Here is a 21423-nt window from a genome sequence, read left to right on the forward strand (position 1 = left end):
AAAAAAAAAGAGATTTGTACCTATGTTGTTTATTTATTATTTCTTTCCTATATCTTATAATATGAGAAACTACTTTGGCAGTAATGATAACACAGTAACCATTGTTATTCTCCTAAAATCTTGTTTTGAGATTTTGTACCATTGTTTTTATTTTTTTTTCTTTAAAATAAAAATAACTGATGTCAAAAATTAAAACAAAACAAAACAAAACAAAACAAAAACCTGCTCTTGACTTTTCCCTACCTTGCATTGCTTGTGGCAGGGCTTCAGGGCCACTAAGTGCTTAACCATCTGCTGTCAACATAGTAATATTAGAATAGCGTAGAGGTCCCTCCAGGATAAGGAGCTGCTGAGAAGGGGTATATGCTGCCCCTTGGGCATCTCCTGCTCCACTATTTCTCTAGCAACTGTCTCTCCTTAATGCCTCTTCAAACAACTTAAAGGAGGGGTGTAGTAGTAGTGGGGGGATGCTTGGCTAGATGACTGAACCACAGCAGAGCTGAGTGACAGAAACTGGCAGTGGGCAAAACTCTTTGTGGCTTCTGAAGCTCACCAGCTTGAGTCTCATTTTCTTTTGCCAAATTTCCCAGAAGGCACACAAATGAGATCCTGATATTGACATTTCATCCACACAGGGCTGTCAATTCCCTAGAGGGAACATGACCTATAATAAACTACATACTCTGTAAAAGAGGGCCAGGGAGATAGCTCAGTGGTCTAAGCACCTGCCTGGCAAGCACAAGGACCCAGGTTTGATTATGGCTGCACCAGCCCCGCCCGCCCTGAGTGCTCTGTGCAGGCCATGGAAACTGGGCGTGGTGGCACACACCCATAATCTCAGTGCTGGGGAAGCTGAAAAGAGGAGGATCATTATGAGTTCAAGCTGCATAGTAAGACTCTGTACCAAATACATAAGTAAAAAAAACAAAAAGAAAAAACAGCAAATTAGTGTTCTGCCCATAAAACTGGGAGCATCCCTAACCACATAAACAGCCTGGCCTTGTGATTCGCTGAACTTCCAGGTAGGAAGTCTGGTTCCTTGCTGGAGAAACCACAGGTGCAGAGGCCAACCCGGTCATCCCAGGTCCTGCCAAGGAATCAGCCACACAAGTGAGCACCACTAACCAGAAAACTGTCCACCTGAACCCAGCTCAGACCGCAGAAGCTACTGCATTTGAGGTTCCTGTTCTGTAGATAGCTGCAACAGAAATACCTCAGCAGGAAGAGGAGAAATCAGAATAAACCATCTTTAAATAGTGATCTAAAATGTCTCAGAATCTCAAAAATAATAGCTTAGAAAAGAATTAATTTCTTCATGGCAAACAATAAAGGGAGGGGAAAATACTATCAGCCATCAAAGGGACTTCCTTTTTAAGACATTATACCTATTAAAATTTATTTATTTATTTATTTATTTTTGAGACTGGGTCTTGCTACGTAGCCCAGGCTGGCACTGACCTCTTGGCTATCCCTGTGCCTCTGCCTCCCATGTGCTGGGATTACAGGAGTACACCACCATGCCACGCCACACCTATTAAAATTAAACATAAACTCTATGCTCATTTGTGCCAACATGAGACTTTTTTTTAAAGAACTCAAAATACTAAAGAATATCTTAAATGTGAAAACATGAAAGACATTCATATTCTCAATGGTTACTTACTTAAGAATTCAACTAGACCCAAGCAATTGCTTGAAAGAAGCGCTATTGCACAAGAACTACAAACTTAAGGCCAAGTCCATGAAAATGTTTGAAAGCCACAGTTTCTTGGAAACTTAATCTAATTAAAATGAGAATTTTCTAAAACAATTGGCATCCAGCCATTTATATTTGATCAACAAAGCCAGAATTCATTCAACATACAATTTCTTAAAATGGTGAAGAATTCAGCAGTTTTGAAAAGTTCTATTCTTCTCTATAGTGCTTAAAAAATGTGTACCCATATTTTCCTCTTAGAAATAGTACTCTTCTCAGTAGTACTTATATTGATGCTACATAAAGATTATTCATGTAAAAACAGTATAGCTCTATAAAACAATAAAAACAAACATCCATAGAAAAATAGCATTCGTGTTACACCTTTGTGCAAAAGAAGCAGTACAAACTAAACCCTATTTTAGAAAGCTAATTTTACCACTATCACTGAATTTGTAGTTCAAAACACTAAAATATCTAGTGTCTGATAAGCAGCCAGTTTCATTTAAATATGAAATGTTCTGCTTTACCAATTATTTCAGTTTTTCCAATTTATGAAGTTCATGATATAAAACCGAATGTGAAGACTTATTCTTCCAGGGACCCAGAGATGACCAAGTGTAGCCATATGGTAACCAAGCACAGACAGCAGCCAGGAATGGTGCGGTGGTGCAAGGCATAGAGGGCACTTTCATTGTCTGTACAGACGACATTGCTGAAATGCCGAAGACCAAGCATAATTGTGTGGGCTGACAGGACAGAGTGATTACGAGATGAATTTTAATTGGTACTAGCACATGTTGGCATGCACATTTTTCTGTTTATATGCATATATAAACAATCTGACACAGATTAGTTATTACATATGTGCTGCATGATAAACAGAAAAAATGTATAAATTTAAAAAATTATTACAGTAAGACACCCTACCATTAATCCTTCTCGAGATACTTTCTCTCTTGTATCACTTTATCTCATTACACTTATCCCTTTCTGAAGGAATTCTAGAAGTGTTCTTTTGTGTCTTTATCTACATTGTTGTGGCTGCCTCAATGTCCTAAAATAATTAAAAATGTTACCTCTCATGGCCATTCTGGTTTCAGGGAAGAGCCAAAGTCTGCAGTGTCAGATCTAGGGACCCGATCTAGGAACCAAAGTGAACGAGCCCACCTTTCCCTGGCTGCCCCTCAGAAGCAGTGTTCGCTGTTTTTGATCACACTTCATAAAGAATTCACAGAAGAAGCCTTCCAGAACTGCTACAGCACGTGGAAGCACAAGGGGACACGTGTTCTAGATGAGAGGGAGTGTTTATGAGGGGGAGTACTGGTCACATGTCTTTTACTGTAATAAATGGTTTTATTTAAACAGTCACTGTACAGTTTGATCACATTTCATAATTTAAAATATTTTCTTTCTACAATTATTTTTATCTAGCATCCAAACTCCACCTAACATAGGGATTAACTGCAGGCTTCTGTTGCTTTTTGTACATTAAATTATATTATGATTTTTTTTTCTTTTGCACTGCCGGCTGAGCTCAGGGCCTTTGCTCTGCGGTACATTCTGAGACTTTTAAATTCTTTTTCTTTGGAGATGTAGGGAGTGACAAAGCCAGCAGGAAAAATAATTTGGACCTGTCAATTACAGAATCTCAGGCAGTGCCAAATAATTCCCAGGACTCCATCTGCAGTACTTCTTGTGGGACCCAAGAGACGCAGAGCAAGTGCAGGACACAGAGGCCGGAGGCGCCTGACACGACTCCTCGTGGCAGCCCGGTGCAGGCTGCTTTCTGCTTTTATCCTTTCCTCTTTGTTTGGCCCAAGCTCGCTCTACAGAGACACTGTTACCCTTCACCCCTTCACCCCTCACTTTTCAAAGAAACTTCTGGCACAGTTTTTGGCTTGTCTTTTCCAATTCTTTGTTTGAAGCAAGAACAACTTGGAATGCTTTTAACTGGTGAGCCATTAAAGGACCTGCCTGACAACAAGAAGGTCTCACTAAACTGCTAATTTGCCTAGGCTGGGCCCGAACTTGCAATCCTCCTGCCTCCACCTCTCCGGGTTCTAGGATTGTGAGTATTTGTCACAAGGCCTAGCTTATGACTTTAAATAATTTTTGAATGATTAATATTCAATTATTCAATAAATATTTATTGAGCTTGAGTATTATACTAGGTCCTAGATATAAAAATGAAGTTAGTAATGGGAAATACCATTTAAAAGAGCAGCAAGGAGGGAGAGAAAGGAAGAGAGACAGAGACAGAGACACGGGTATCACGCTAGGTTTTCCAAGCCGAGTTACAGTTCCACACCTAACACAGTGCAAAGCAGTAATCACAGAAAGAGCTACTGTCCATTCATTGTCTGGTGTGTATCAAGCTCTGTAGTGGGCACCTCACATGTCATTTCATTTATTTTTCATAGTAATCTTGCAAAATAGGGATTATTATTTTCATTTCCTAAACTGAATAAAACAAAAGGAGGAATTTAGGTAGTAGCCCCCAGGATCAAGCAACACTAAGTGTTGAACCAACACTGGACTCCAGAGAGCTGGTAACAGTGATTCAATTACTATGATTTCCAAGTACACATGACACATGCAACTGTGCATTTCCACTACTCTTTTCCCAAACCCCAGGAAAATGACAGTAAAGACACTAAGAGGATATCTGTCTTTACAGAAAACAAAACAAAACAAAACACTAAATGGGAACAAAGATGCTAAATGTAGAAACTGGATATCTACTGTCACAAGTGACTGAAGCAGACCTTAGAAAACTGGGAGGTGAGTGCCAGTGGAAGTGAGAGGAGGGCGGACACCATGCCAGCTCGCACCCCGTGTTCTAGCAGAGCTCAGCAACAGGAAGGCCCGAGTCCCCTCTGAGCTAAGAGTGCGCACAGTAGCGCAAGGCGAGGGGCTCCCAGGTAGAGGGCTGGGAGGACTTGTCCTTTGCCCAAATTGATTAGCTCAGCAGAACAGATGCAAGGTCTCTGCTTCTGGAGAGAACTTACGAAGCCTGCACTTTCCCTAACTAACCTAGAACAAAGATCGCATATGCAGAATTCTCTTCAGTCACTCTTCCTGACATCTCTTTGAGTAGACTAAAAGTGACTGCTCCTTATTTGAACTGGACCCATAAGTTAAAGCTAAGAATAACATATCATACTCAGAAGTTTAACTTTAACCAGTTTATTCACCAACTTTAATGGAGTGCCAAACCACTTTAGTTCTTTTCTTTTTTTCAGATAGGGGCTTGCTATATAGTTTAGGCTGGCCTTGCTAGCCTTGATTTCACCGTGTACCCCTGGTAGGCTTCACAATTGCAGTGATCCTCCTGCCTCAGCCTACCAAGGGCTGGGATTAGAGGTGTGTGCTACTGTACTAGGATGACATTTCCTGTAAGTATTCACTGAGCAGAATTCCACTTTGTGTTTCTTGTACAAAGCCCACCCCTACTGCATTCTTTTCAGTTCGTTTCTGGTCAGCATTGGTTTGTAAAGAATGAAACTTACACATTTGAAGCAAAATGAATGCAAAATAACTAAGATTTCAAAAATTCTTTATAGCTTCTCTTTTACAAACATTTTTGCCCATACCTTATCAGCATGTTTTAGTGGCTAACCTTTCAAGTTTTTCCAAAGCATCCAACTTTTTTTTTTTTTTTTTTTTTTTTTTTGCGGAACCAGGGATTGAACTCAGGGCCCTTGTGCTTGCCAGGGAAGCAATTATTCAACTGAGCCATCTCCCCAGCCCCAAGCATCCAACTTTGAATACTTTATAGAAACAATTATATTCTCTTCATACTAAGATTTTAATTTATAAGAATATTTTAATTAAATTACAAAGCTGTAATAACATGCACCTGACATAAGTTGTTTTGTAAACAGGCCCAACTTTCAGAGCATTTCTTTGCCTCTTTGGTCTGAATTATCTCCAAATCCCTATCTCTAAATCTCCATATTATGAACAATAGAAAATAAGATAAGTAAATATGGAAGACTGAATGGGGCCTTGCAGATCACAATATAGAATTTCATCATTCCCCAGTTCTGCAAAAAAAATAAAAAATAAATAAATGAAAAAAAATTGAAACTTATTCTATGCACAGTGAGAAATAACTGGAGGACCTACGGAGGAAAGGACAGGATATCACTGCTGTTGTAAAAAGTTTCTTCTGGAGTAGAGGGCAGCTCAGTCATAGGGCACTTGGCCAGCACCGGGAGGGTTTAATTCTCAGCACCACAAACAAAACAGTGGCTGCACTACCTTCAGTGAAGAACGTGAACTGATTCAGATATATTGTGGAGATGTTCACGTCAAGATTTGCTGATGGACTGAAAGTAGAGGAAGAAGGAAATGGAGTTTTAGAACGATTTCTACATTATAGAAGCACCAAAGGGAAATGGAAAAGGCACTCCTTGAGGGTGGAAATTCTGGTGGGAGTGTAGGTTTGCATGGAGAAAATAAAGCTTCAGTTCTAGTCTTGTGCAACTGAAAAAACTGTCTAAGAGAGATGGTAAGCAGGTGACTGGTGACGTAACCTTGAAGCTCATGGAGAGGCTGGGGTGAGAGAGTCTGGTTCTTACACTGGTTACGGTGAGCTTTAAACTTGTTTTAACTACACTGGGAGCATTTCTTCATTACCCGCACCATAAATATTATTAGCACCCCTTTCCTCATGTACTTCCCATCTTCTATCAACTAATATTTACTTATAAGGCTGTTAACATCCATTCTGCTGTATAACCATCTTTAAACTTTCCATACTGTATTTCAGATTGATGCTAAAAGCTGAGCATCACTACCTAGCACTCACAATAATCACGTGAAGTTTAGGAGCTGAAGGGCCTAAGAGTATGCAAGGACATTTCTTTCTCAGGAGGGGTTAACACTGGGTGCCACTTGAAGAAAGAAGTTCTAGTATCCACACAAGTAAATCCTTCCCCAGGTTAAAATAGGTCTCCTGTGAACTCTGAAGACATTAACTTTGTTGTGAACTTGAATCAGTGCTGCTTGACTTCAATTTGATTCTTACTCATTTCATAGTGATATATTTTTTCTCTTATGCAAACTGTTAGAATCTGTTCTTTATGACTGCTTTGAAATTGTGTAATGATGTCTAGGGTATATTTTTTCATTCATGTGTGAAACCCTCAGTGGACCATTTCAATGCCTCTGGTACAAGGAGCCTTCCTTGTACAGGGTATGCAGAGCATGGTCCTGAGCACAGGTGCTGGAACCAGGCTACTGGGGTCCAAAACCACTGACTCACTGTGTAGCCTTGAGCAAGATGTTTAAACCCTCTGCTTGCTTTTGAAGGAGTTTTCAATGTCACCCTAAAATATGCTGCTCTGGAATGTTGACTCCACTAAGTTAAAGACACTTGAAAAACAGTGGGTGGAAGAAAAACATTCTGAGCGTCTTTTTTTTTTTTTTTAAAAGAAGGTGAAATTCCTATGTGAAAGGTGTCCTCCCTCTACCCGAAGGAAAGGACACTTCTTATCAGCAAGCATAGGAAACTGAGTCTGAAGGAAATCTGTACAAATGGACCTCAGTAAAATCTCCACCATTACTCAGCTTACCCAGTTTAACAGCCCAAGCCCCAGTTCCTATCAAAACACAAGGGTGCAACTCTGCTCTGCTGGTCATTTCATGCGTGATTGCTTTTTCGTGGTCACTCTCCTCCTTGCTCATACACGACGTCTGACCCTCACAACCTAAGGGAGGACAGGTTTATTTTGGTTCTCGGTTTTGAGAGTCCCTGGCTGGCTGGCTCAAGTGCAAGGTGGGGGCGTGTCCTAGAGAGAGGCTCTGACCTGCAGCAGTCCAGCAGGCAGTTGGGAAGAGAGGAAGAAGGGAGTAGGCAGAGAGGGGCTGTACCCTTCCCAGCTTACCTCCAGGATTCCTCTGCAAACAGGCCCCAATGCTAACAGCAAGTCAGCCACGGCAGTCCACAACCCAGTCACCCTCTAGCACATGAGTCTTGGGACACTCTAGGTCTGAACTCTAGTACTCTTGCCCTACATAAAACTTGTTTTAAATATATTGGCATGCTTTTCTCTTGTTGGGCTGTGTGCCAATTTAACTGGTAGCCAAAACACCTTAAAAGGGGACAGGTTAAATTTTTCCCCTTATTGTTTGTCTGAAAATGAGAATTTTCAGGGCCTTGCTATGCACTTTAGGCTGGTCCTGTGCTCACTCTTGTAGCCCCCAGGCTGTTCTGGAACTCACAGAGTTCCTCCTGTCTCAACCTCCCGAGTGCTGGGATTTCAGGAGTGCACCACCACACCCTGGGCCGGGCTGGGGCCCAAACCCTGGCTGGCATGGTGTGTCCAGGGATCTGGGGATGGGTTGTTGTTCCCTGGGGTTCCATCATGCACAGCTTAAGATGGAACTTGGAACCTTGTGCTTGCCAGGTAGGTGCTTATGCCTCTGAGCTATCTCCCCATCCCCAAAACAGTTATTTTGGTATAGTTCTAATCTCTGGTTGTCCGCCCAATTTGAAATAGGACAGGGACCAGCATTATTTTCCAAATAACTGCCCTGGTAGTTGACATGTGGCCAGAACACTGGTGGGCTTTTGTGATCCTAACGCTAAGACAGGGCGGGACGCTCAAGGCTGAAACTGCTATTTGAGAGACTTTTGAGAAAGCCCTCTGACTCCTACCCTCTATTTGTTCTTGCTTTCTGTGCTTGATAACCAAGCCTATCAGGACTCCATCAAGCAGGTCAGCTGTCCTGGGTATTACATTTTTTTTTTTTTTTGGGTAGAATTATAACTTTATTTCCTTTCTTCTTCTTTATTTATTTGGGTATTACATTTTGATCTTTATGTTTTGGACAGGATCTCATCATGTTGTCCAGGCTCATGACCCTCCTGTCTGTGCCTCCCAAGCATTATGGGTATGCACTACTACACCCAGCTCTTTTGCTTATCCATAGGCTGCCACTGTTTCCCATATTCTAGAAAGTTCTTCCTTCCACCATCTTCACCTTAACAGTTTATTGTTTTGCTACCATTTAATAAGAGTCATGGGAAGTGACAAAATTAGATGTTTGTACCGTCTACTATCCTAGTGCCTTAAACTTTGTTATCTTTCTAAAGGAATGGTCACTGTTCAGGACTGTCTAACAGCCTGCTTCATTAGCTACCTCCTTTGAGGTAGAAAACAGCTAAGACCATTTTCTAGTGTACTGACCTTCAGTGTAAGCTGCCTTATGCATCCTCCACTGGGCTGATCAAATCAGAGGTCAGAAGGTTACGATTAAGTGAGAAACTCTCCATCTCTAGAAGCATGTGTGTGAGTAAAAAACATGGTGAATATTTCACTTAAAATTTTTAGGGTGGTAAAAGATACATTACCACTAAATCCTCTTGTTTCAAACTCCCTTTCTTGCTACTTTGTAAAGCAGCTTAGAAGCCCTCTTTTGTATCTTCAGTTGTGCTATTGTGACTGCCTCAATATTCTGAATCCATTCAAAATATTGACATTTGATGGTCATTTTGACTTCGAGGAAGACCCCGAAGTTTCACAGTGCTAGATCTGGCAGATAGGATGGAGGAGGACACACTACAATATTTTTATAAAACTCTGTGGGTTGGCACTTGGCAGTAGCATTCACTTAATTGTCAGTTACTCATCATAAATACATGAAGACTTCCAGAACTTCAGAAAGAATGATGGGACAGTTGTATTTGAGGTGAGGGGGGATATTCTGAGGGGGGCTAATGACCATGTCTTTTACTGTAATTGTTTATTTAAATATACAACTTGATCACACCTCAGAATCTTTTGTCGACAGCTGTCATGTTATTGCATGGCTTGTCTGAGGTGTACTTACGGATTCTGGTGCGGGATGCAGGCTAGAGCAGGCACTCAGTGCATGCACTTTCACTCTGACGTGACCCCCTGGACTTATTAAACTTGCTAACAAATTTGAGAGGTAGAGATGACTGGATATAGTCTAAGAACCAGATATGACACATTGGATGTGACACTATAATGACACTGTCAGGTGAAAAAATTTTAAATACAAAAATATTTTATGTAATACTCTGTGTAATGGTGTTTCCAAAATTAGGCTTTGTGGGGCACTAGTCATGTAAAATGATTTTAATGAGGGCAAGGTGATCAGTAAGTGGGGAAAATACCACGCTTTTATTCTGTCTCTTGGTAATTCATCACATTTATGCTTAGAAAAATGTGTTGAAAGTTGATCTTTTTTAAAAAAATGTTTAAGTTTTCAAATTTAAGTTTGAAAAGGTTACTGGCCACTTCCTTTGAACATTACTGTCACAAAACTACTGTTCCTCAGAGTGCACGCTGAGAAGTGCTGCCAGTTACTGTTACCTACCATTTTAAAAACTTGATAATTTAAAAAATTTGGTGGCAACAATAAGAAAAATGCTACTAAGTTTGTGACCTAGAGCCTGATGTCATCAGTATAGCTTTCATTATGTACCATTAAGCATGTTTGGGGATAAGATGCCCACTGGGAAGGGATAATAGATTTGTCACAGGCTGTGCTTGCCATGTTTCTAACTCCTACAGAGAGGTAATTTTCTCAGGAGGCATCATCTCATCTAATACATCTTAATTTGATAATGGTATACTGAGATAATGAAAATGAGGTTTACTTCTCCTAACCTTACCTATTCCACAGGAAGGCTTCTGCAGTCGGCTGTGTTTGACTGGCAAAACCAAAGGACATGTTGGTTTTCGGAAGTCACTTCTCTGGGTGCTCTGAGTATCATAACGTGGTTGGAAGGGATGTGCTGGCGCTGTACTATGTGACCACCAGTCACACTATAAAACAATTGGAAATGCAAATTTGAAATTATTGGACATTTTCATGTGTTGCTTGATGCCTACCAAGGTACAGTACTTCAACTCAGTAAGTTATTGGATATTTGAAATCTAGGAATATATATCTTTTCAGAAAGATCGTGTTTCTTAAAAGGCACCTAAAAATAAATTATCATACATTTTTAGTCACAGTACATTTGCAAATTGCCAAGGTAATCTCTATCAATGAATAGTATAAATGAACAAAATAAAGTTCAATATTTTATACTACAATATTATATACTATATGTGCATATGCATGTATATTAAACATAGTCTAAAATTACATTCTATAATTTTATTATGGCAATATAAATCATTCATTTTTTTTTTTCGGAACCGGGGATTGAACTCAGGCCCTCGCGCTTGCCAGGGAAGTGCATATTCCACTGAGCCATCTCCCCGGCCCCCATTCATTATTATTTAAAATGGTTGCTTTCAAAGTTTTTAGTTAATGACCTACACCATAAAAAGTTTTTTTTCTACAATGCAAGAGCACACAATGTAATGTATAAAGCTGAAATGAATGTTTTAATTCTTTATACTACATTACAGGGCACTCAGCTATCTTTCTGATATATTTTATTACTTTCTCTTTCATTTCACAATGCTGACTGCAACTCACTGAAAAACTTTCTAAGAGAAAATATCTGTAGTGTTACTAGCTTTTTGGTGCTACCACTTTCAAGCATATAAGAGAGAGAACTGATGGATTTTTCATTAGCATATACAACCATTAAGTCACTTAGAAAGTGAAAAAGCAGAGAGAAAGCTGCCGTTCAACTTAATTCCAACTAGAAGTTACAGAACTTCTTGATCAGGCAGAAGAGAACCCTAACAATTAGGAGTTCTTGGATCTGATTAGGAAATGAAGCAACCTTGGGTATGATAAAGTACCTACTGTGGGCAATAAGAAAGTCGGTCTATGATTTCATAGCCAGAGACTATTAAAATATGACTGAAGGGGAATGATGTGTGATTTTAACTAGAAAAATCTATGCAGCTACATGGAGTCAGTTCTCAAATAATCTTAACTTCTAAAAAGACAGACACGTTTAAGATGAACACAATATATAACTCACAATAAAATTTAATACTCTACTTGCTGGAAAACTGTTGAGAAGCTTAAAAGTTTGTGTAATACACTAAACGTAGCAAAAATAAGGTTTTTCTAGAGAAAAATTATTTGAAGTACTCAAAGAAAGACTAATAAGTTAAAAAGAGAATACTGTTCAAAGCTGAAAGTCTGAATTACTCAACTTCAGGTTTTCTGTTTAATGAAGTTAACATAACACTGAAAAAAGATCAATGAGGTGTGAGTGAGACCGCCCAGGCCCACCAGATCCTGATTCAACCCAGAGCCCAGGGCCGGTGTGGAACCCCTCAGCAGAACGCCCTGCAAAGAGGCTAGAGGCAAGACCCACCCAGCTGATTCAGGAGTACAACATCTTGCCAGAGTGGCACAGAGGGTTCACCTCCAAGGGCTGTACCAGGAAGAAGTGAAGCACAGCAGCCAGACCCCAGCCACACCCACCTGGAGGAGTCTGAACTTCGGAGATCTGGACATGGTGCTAAGGTAATAACTCTATCTAAACTCAACACCAAAGGTCAGAAGACAGTGGCATACAAAATGACAAAGAGAAGGAACAAAATTCAGTCTCAGGCCCTGGGTCAACCCAGAACAAATGCAGAAGACACTAGCATAGATGAAATTGGAAATCACATACCTGAAATCTCTAAAATAATAGCACTGGAAGTAAAGAAACAGCTGCAGAAAGGTCTAGAGGAAATCAGATCAGAAATAATTTCTGAAGTAAAAAAAGGTAACTCTAATCATAGAAGTACTAAGTGCTTCAAAGAAGACATTGATTAAAAAAATAGAGCAGAATATAAAAATGATGGAATCCTTGAATGAGCAATATAGGAAAGAAATAGAATGCATGAAGCAGACCCAAAGTGATATACAGGAAATTAAAACCTCAATCACAAGATGTCAAAACCGTTTGAATAAAAGTGAAAATAAGACTTTCAGACCTTAAAGACACCATTGCAGCTAGTGAAAAAGTAAGAAAAGATATCTTAAAAACAACTAGAATGCAGGAAAAAATAATTCAATACCTGCAAGTCAATGCAAAGACGAACAATGTGAGACTAATAGGCATCAATGAGAAGGAGTCAATACAAATGATATAAAAAAATGGGCAGAATTAATAGCAGCAAACTTCCCAAATATGGAGAAACAATCTGACATTCAGTTAACTGAAGCATAAAGAACTCCAAATAACATCAACCCAATTAAAGCCACACCCAGACATATAATAATCAAGATCCCAGAAATTCAATACAGGAACAGTATACTAAAAGCTAAGAAACAGATCACATTTAAAGGAAAACCCATCAGAATAACAGCAGATTTCCCTTCACAAACCATCAAATCAAGAAGAGCATGGAGCAAACTCTTGCAAGTCTTGCAAGTAAACAAATTCCAACCCAGACTGATACACCCTGCAAAACTCTCTTTCAAGTATAATGGAGACGTGAAACACTTCCATGACGAAGAATAACTTAAGAATTTCATGATGACAAAGCCAAGCCTACACAGACTACTAAATGATGTTCAAGAGAGGAAGCAAAATGATCACAACCCCATGAATGAGAATGGAAAGAACCCACCAAATAGGGCAAACAATTAAACACAGGAGCATAAGAAGTATACAAAAGTAGTCTTTCAGCTATTCTTTTATGTACAGCAGCAAAATATTTCCATCAGCACACTCAACAAATGGACTTCTCCTGCACCCTATGGGTCATGATTCCATCTGGATCTACAGGGTGGATTTCAAGGAAATAGCAGTAGCTCAGTCCCACAAATGACACCTGGCTACTAGTAAGTGTCATGGGCATTATCCATGTTCACAACACACTAGAACTTTGTGCGACAACCTATCCCCAAACTGTTAGAAGTGCTGATCATTTATTTGCCATTCCAGTATTTATCTTATGTTTTATTCTTAGTGATTCTTTACTATCATGAAAACTTTTCTTAGTTCAATTGTTTTGAAACATTTAATTTTTAATTAGTATTTAATTTTCTGAATACTGCTTAATCTTAATTTTTAAGATTTATACTGTATCTTTGACTTACAATTTATTTAAAAGACATGGTATGATATTTTCTCCTAGTATTAGAAACTTTAAAAAGTATATTTCCATTTTCTTTTTATTTTATTTTATTTTTTATTTTTTTTTATTTATTTATTGTGTGTGTGTGTGTGTGTGTGTGTGTGTGGCCAGCTCAGCCCACCACGGGGCGAGGCTGGCTGGCATGTGGTGCTGGGGGATCGAACCGTGGTCCCTGTGCTTTAGCCAAGCTTGTTCCAAGTAGGTGCTTTAGACCACTGAGCCATCTCGCCAGCCCTATATTTCCATTTTCTGTTGACTTTATATTACTTCTCTGTCTTTTATCCACCCATACACATATATGAAAAAATCCATGTATAACCCGACATAAGATTGGTACTGTTTCATAGAAATCTTTAATGACTTTTAAATAAGGGTTCATCTAATATATTCTATATAATCCTGCATAACTATCATTTTGAGAGCTCTTTATTGTTCATCCAGGAACATACTGCAACTTCTTGAATTATGCTCTTTGTAATTTCCTGTATGCTACATCTGGAGGTATTAGAATATTTCAAGTTTGTATAACTGGAAAATATTTTACTCTTAGTTTTCAAAGGTATGTTTGCTAAGTATATAATTCAGAGAGGACAGATTTTTTTTTCTTTCTTTCAGTCCCTTATCTAGCTTCTTACATACTTGGCCTTTTTTTTTCTTTCTTTCTAATGTGGAATAAGATGCTATTTAATTTGGTTCTTCCATAGTTAATATTTTCTATGTATATGCTTTAATGACTTTTTCTTTACAATAAGTTTTGGAAAATTTCATTTTTATGTATCTTGGTATGATTTTATTCAAATTTCTTATGCAAAAGGTTCATTTTTCTTGGAAGTGTGATGTTATAAGTTCAATTAAATTCAGAAATTTTAAATCTTTAAATATTTATTGCCTACCCCTTTCTACTTTGAGAATTTTAATTATATGAATATGTTTCTTGATTTTGAAAAAATTAAAAAGAAGATCAATGAAACATATCAAAGAAGAATGTAAGAAGTGAGGAGTAGATGAGAGAATTAGATCTCACACTGCTACTTTAGTGCCAGTTTTGGGGTCAACTGCAAATTACAACCAGAAGTAATGGACTGATGGGTAACTGTAAAGGGTGACTAGAAACCACAAAGATTTGTGAAGCAGGGATTTCAGAGAGACTGGCTAATGCCTCTTATCTTCAGAATGGACTACAAGATGAATTTTAAAAATTAAGACTACTGAACATAGGTACTAAGAAAATTCTAGAACAGATTCCTAAACAGATGGTGACTTCTCACTATCTGGCTAAAAATAGTCATGTCTTACAGTTGTCACAGTGTCTGCTTCTGGCAGCTCTCCTCCTCTCTACCTCATGATTATGATAGTGTTCTGCTCCAAGGCCTGGGATTTATAGGCCTTATCTCACTCTCACTACAATTCTATGAGGTAGGTACATTCACCTTATAGACGAGAAAACTGCCAAAAGATCAAGTGACTTCCCCAGGATATGACACAAGCAGAGAGCAGCCTGGCCTCAATCCAACCTCGTCTATCACATACTCATAATTTCTGTGCTACACTGCTCTCAGTGGAACACTGCACCGGATAAGCATAAACAACATTATTTCAAAAGGAAAAATAAAGAAGCTCTAAGCAAACTTCATAGTCTTTTGTGTAGCTGTAACCAAACACCACAGACTGGGTAATTCATCATGAACAGAAAGTTACTGGCTCACATTTCTGGGAGTTGGAAGTCTGATATCAAGGCAACATGGTGAAGGCAGGTTTGGCAACTCTAGTTCTGAGATGCTGTGCTGAACTCTTAAATAAGGAGAGGTAGAACAGTGAGAGAAAGATTAAGAGGGGATCCACATTGCCCTTTTATAACAGAATTAATCTCATCCATAAAGCAGAACCTTCATGGCTGAATCATTTCTTAAAGGTCCCAACTATTAAAACTTGTACAATAGCAATTAAATTCTTCATGAGTTTTGGAGGGAACACTTTCAAATCCTAGGAGTAAATATACTGAGAAAGTTCTCTTATTAAAAGGCTATATAAGGCACATATTATGGTATCTAATTTTGGTTAAAAATTCATTTTGCTAATACCTAAGACTCTGGATAAGAACTAAGAGGAAATGCTTGGTGCACAACTTTTTTCTTTCCAACAAATAAATGTAATGATAAAGCTTTTCTTAGAGACATCAATTTAGCTTTTAAGCAAAAATTATTTGAATTGAGAGGTTTATCAAAATGGTCTCTTTAGCTTAAAAAGTAAAAAGGAAAATACAACTTTTTCCTAAAGTCTGAACCTGTATTGCACAAAAGTGTTCTGCATTATAGATTAGATGCATCTTCACTGAATTAAATCCTATAGTTCCCAGAACACTGTGATGTTATCATTTCTGTCTCTGGAGTCTTCCCCTTGCCTCAAAAGTATGGTTGGTTCCTGGATAAGTGAGGGTGCATGTGCACCATGAATATGTACATCCCTTTTTGTTCCAAGCATGTGCTCCTAAGAGATTATGAGTAAAAGGCTGGGGAGATAGCTTGGTGCACCTGCCTGGCAAGCCCAAGGACCCGGGTTCGATCCCTGGTACAATATGCTGTGCCAGCCCCAAAACCCTTGGCGTGCCCTGTCGGCCACTAAACCTGAGCACGGTGGCACACACTTGCAATCCCAGTGCTGGGGAGGCTGAGACAGGAGGATCACTATGATTCTGAGCTATGCAGCAAGACCCTGTACCAAATAAATAAATAAATAAATAAATAAATAAATAAATAAATGCATGTTTTTAAAAGATTGTGAGTAAAGAAACAGAGGCTTGTTTCTTAATAAAGATGTTACTGTGGCTTATCAGATTGTAGGGGGTTAATGCAGAATCACTTATGACAAAATAAGCTAAGCTGGGAAAGTCATCTAGCACGGTAGCTTTGTCTAGGTCTCAGGGGATAGGCTACATTTCACAGATGGTAGACACAGTTTTGCCTCAAGACAGTGGTTGCCAGCTTAAAAGTTTGGACCTAGAAGAATGGCCTTCCTCCCTTTGTAAGGTTTACTCCCTTTCTTGTCCTGGGATGACAGCTCTAGGGTTCCAGGGTCAAGAAGTGCCTGGAGGCTCCAGTGGAGGCAGGGCAGAATGGTGTTCCTGTGCCCTTCGCCAGTAAACTTAGTGCTCACCACAGGCTCCTTAGCCACACTTAAAGCTAGTGAAAGGAAGGCTATGCCATGCTCTCAGATGCCTGAGTCTTCAGAAATGCTGTAGCAAGCATTACTTATCTTCCATTCTTTGGAAAATTATGGAGGAATCTTCAGGGGAGAAGTAGTAAAAGCGAGTGGAGCACCCTGGAGAAAGCAGCTCTGACAGTGCACGTGGGGTAGCTGGGATATGCAGAAGCCACACAGCCTGGCCAGGACAGCTGGTGGCAAGAGGTGGTCTGCAGAACCCAAGTACTTTGGTGACTCCCAAGGAAACAGATTTTGATATACTCTAGACAGACAATGACATTTTATTTATAGAGATCAGTGGCTTTAAAGACTTGAAGTTCTATCACAAACACTGGAGTAATGAAGCTTATATTGGTTACACTGTACCTAAGTTCATTTTATATCTACTGTAAATATTAGGGATGCTAGGAAAATCTCTTTTTTCTGTTTGTAGGACAGGGTCTACAGGGTCTACAGGGTCTCACTATGTAGATCGGACTCATAGTGATCCTCCTGTTTTCAGACTTCCAAGTGCTGGGATTGCCACTACACACAGTCTCAGTCACCCGGATTGAATCCTGGATGCTGGGCTCTGCCTGAGCAGAGCTTAGTCTGCTGAGCTACCAGGCCAGCCCTGGAAAATCTCTTTTTAAGCAATTCACAATTCTCTGAACAGTTGTTCCTAAATTGTGTTTGGGGGAACATTAATTCTCTACATATTAATAGATACCATGCCAAAGTTAACTAAATTGGGTAGATAGTGATACAAAGTTAAATAAATTTATGATGGGATATCTCGGAAGCTTTATATACTGATGTAAACTATAAAACTCTGAGAAAGATATTTAAAAATACAGCTTTTCCAAAACCTGTGTGACTTTGGGGATTTATTTTAAGCATGCAGGAAAGTGACAGTGCTCTGAAAAATATACTTTGGAAAAGGTTGACCTAGTACAATATCGTTTAAAGTACAATATTTAGAAACCTGAGACAACAGAGCAAGTTTTCATTGGAAGTGACTGAGCTAAAAAAAGAAAACACAAAAAATGCTCCCTCTTTTCTTGTTCTAGCACCCCCATTTTATGTCCCTAGACAGAAACATGATAATTGCACTTAAAATATCATAAATACACTAATAGTAACCCAAGCAAAAAAATAAAAGAAAATATTTAGGCAACTTTAAAGCCAGCATTGCTATAAATTTATCAACCAGCTAATGTAAAAAAGATCTTGTCATCTTAAACAGCAGAGTTTAAATATATGTGAGTGAAGCATTATTATGCCTTAGGTTCTTGGAAATTAATTTAAAAGTTTACTGTTTCCGCTTCTGAAGCAAGAGCACTCTTGTCACCACATACCAACCACACAAGTATACTTGTGATGCGTCTCCCATAGTTCTGTGACTCTCCTCATTCTCTCCTCATACCTACTAGCAGCTGTCTTACCTGTCTTCTCACTTCACTTCGGGCTAGAATCTACCCTTCCTCACAAGCCTAGCACTCTGTCACCGGGCCTCATGGACAGCAGCTCCTAACAGTATGTATGTATATACCCACACACCCCAGAATAAGAAAAACTTAGCTGGGATTAATTTTTAAATTTTCTTTGTATGTTTCTTGTTCTCTGTTTCTCCTTTCCCTGATTCCCTGCCTTCTTTAAGTCTTGCAGTGAGAGGGGGAGGTTATAGGTGTGTCTTAGTTACTCTTCTCTCGCTGCTGGGACAAACACCTGACACTCAAAATGAAGGAAGGAAAGGTTTATTTAGTTCACAGTTACTGGAGGGTTCAGTCCATATTCCACTGGCTCCAAAGCAAACAACAGCAGTTCTCGCTGCAGAAAACAATGAAGAGCAGAGGAGGAGCAGCAGCTGCGGTGGCGTCCATCAATCTTCTCTCTTCCTTCTATGCTGACTGAGAAGACCAGAAGACCAGTGCTCCGCAGTGAAGATCAGAGCTCCTCCAAAGTAGAGCTGCTGCAAAGATCAAGCTCCTCCTCCGAAGACAGACTTCTCCATGGAAGAAGGGCCAGGCCAGCAGGGCGGCGTCCTGCTTTTCTCAATTCCTGGGCCCTGCCCACCTGCAGGGTTAGGCCCCCATGCTGGGAACTGCCCAAGTTGACACAATGTATCAACTAACACAATCCACCCCTTGTCAATTTGGCAACTAGACATATATTTTTTAAGCCAATTTCCACCTACACAGACATGCTTAAACATTTTACAACTCCAAACTTTGTATTAGAACCATGACATGTTACCCCTGGCCCTCCTCATGCACATCCGGTTTATGCAAAAGACATTTTAGTCCATCTCTAAGAGTTGCAACACTGAAAAGTCCAAGTCCCAAGATCTTAGGCAAACTATTAGCCGTGAGCCCCTCTACAAATGAAAAGTTAATCTCTTTTAACATTCACAGGCACGAGATAAGCATTGCCATTCCAAAGGGATACACAGCAGGATACAAACAATTGGGACCAAAACAAGTCCAAGGTCCAGAAGGGCAAATGTTAAGTCCTGCAGTTCCCTGTGGACCATTCAAACCACCCTGTAATGAACTGTGAGCTCCAAAAGCCTTACGTGGCTCCCCTGCTATGGCACTTCTGCTGGTAGTTCCTATGGCTTTTCTCTCAGGCCTGCTTTGCTCCCTTTTTGCAACTTTCCTTAGACCATCCACATTCCTGGCTCTTTCAAACTTCTGAGGTTTCCACTGAGTAGGCTTCTCACTCACAGCTTCACACACTGCCCTCTCAGGGGCACAGTGCCTGGCCTCCCAGGCCTTCTTCTGAAATCTGGGTGGAAGCCTTCTGAACCTCAGAACGCCTGCATTTTGCATGCTTCTACAACCAAAGTCACGTGGATGATGCCAAGGGCTGCTGCCAGCTGGAGCAGTAGCCAGGGTTTCCTCTCTCTTGGCTGCAGGGGTTGAGTTCCTGCATCGCTGAGCACTCTGACCCTGATTCTGAGAAACAAATTCTCTATGCTGGCGCCATTCTGCAATCTTGCATGGCTGCTGCCTCCATTCTGGAACCTGGTGTGGCTGCTGCCTCCATTCTGGAACATGGGGTTCTGCGGCTTTTTTCTCAAAGCAAAGTTCTTCACCCTTGTGATTCTGAGGCTGCAAAGAGCAAGAACCTGCCACCTCCTGTGATGCCCTCAGGACATCTTTTCTACTCTCCTGTCCTTCTCAGCACTAGAGATACTCTCAGTTTTGTCTTCACAGTCTACAGCCTTTCTGACGCTTCCTTTCTGTTCAAACTCACAACATTTTAAATCATCCTTTTGGGCTCTTTGCTCTTCATTCTTAACATAAATCTGGCTAAAAGCCCCCAACAACCACGCCATTGCCCCAACATTTGGTTGCTTTGAAATTTCTTTTTCAAGATTAACTAGCCCACTGTGCTTAATTTCTGTCTCAGGTAAAGTCTCTGGACAGGAGCAAAATGCAGACCAACTTTTTGCCAATCCATAACACATCATCTGCAGTCCAACAACCAATGCCATCCTTCTTCCCAGCAGAAACCTCGGGCTTCCTATCAGCATTCTGGTCTGAGCTCTGCCCAGAATCTCCCAAACAGAACAGCCGAAGCTGTTTCAGTGCTTCGCTTGTAGGCGACATCTCTGAACCTTTCCTATTTCTTCCCATAAGCCATTCCCAAAAGATTGTAATCCACATTGTCAGGTATAGCCATAGCAACGACCCCACTCCTCTGGTACCAAATTCTGTCTTAGTTACTTTTTACTTGTTGCTGGGACAAATACCTGACACTCAAAATGAAGGAAGGAAAAGTTTATTTAGCTCACAGTTACTGGAGGGTTCAGTCCATATTCCGCTGACTCCAAAGCAAACAACAGCAGTTCATGCAGCAGAAAACAATGAAGAGCAGAGGAGGAGCAGCAGCTGCAGCGGCGTCCAGCAAGCCTCTCTCTTCCTTCTAGCACTCCACAGTGAACATCCGAGCGCGTCCACAAAGATCAAGCTCCTCCTCCGAAGACTGAGACTTCTCCACTGAAGCAAGGTGGGGGCGGCAGGAAACCAGGCAGGGGACTTCCTGCCTTCCTCAATTCCTGGGCTCTGCCCACCTGCAGGGTTAAGGCCCCATGCTGACAACTGCCGGGAGCTGATTCGCCAAGTTGACACAATGTATCAACTCCCACCATGCCCAGCCAGAGTTCTATTCTTGAATCAGGTTTTTTTAATTAGTGCCTCCCATGTAGGGTTGGGCCCAGGTAAATCTGTCTTACATTCAATCCTAAACTGGAACTCAGAAATCACTCATTAGTTTCATAAGAAATAATGGGAAGTATACTAACTTTGTTTGCTGTACCAGGCTTATTTCCCTATCATAAGTCTAGCTTAATAATAAATAAGAACTCCTGCAAGAGCAAGTTTATGGAATGAAGTGGCCTTAAAAACCACACTTGCCACCTACAATATTTGGACTGGCATCAAATATGAAAAGGTCCTTGAAAGACTTCTCCAAATACTGCTTCTCTAATAGCAATGGAACACCCACCTCTGA

General features: G+C 40.2%; 1 protein-coding gene across 1 annotated transcript in view; it reads right to left on the reverse strand.

Annotated features, from left to right (window-relative positions):
- Positions 1-21423, reverse strand: part of CUNH2orf73 (chromosome unknown C2orf73 homolog) — a 34429-nt gene that overhangs the window by 6239 nt on the left and 6767 nt on the right. The window contains exon 3 of the mRNA XM_023703561.1: positions 10350-10503. Coding sequence (XP_023559329.1) covers positions 10350-10503 — 154 coding nt within the window. The remainder of the gene's footprint in view (positions 1-10349; positions 10504-21423) is intronic.

This window comes from Octodon degus, unplaced genomic scaffold, assembly GCF_000260255.1.
Source record: "Octodon degus isolate 3935 unplaced genomic scaffold, OctDeg1.0 scaffold00174, whole genome shotgun sequence".
NCBI lineage: Eukaryota > Metazoa > Chordata > Mammalia > Rodentia > Octodontidae > Octodon > Octodon degus.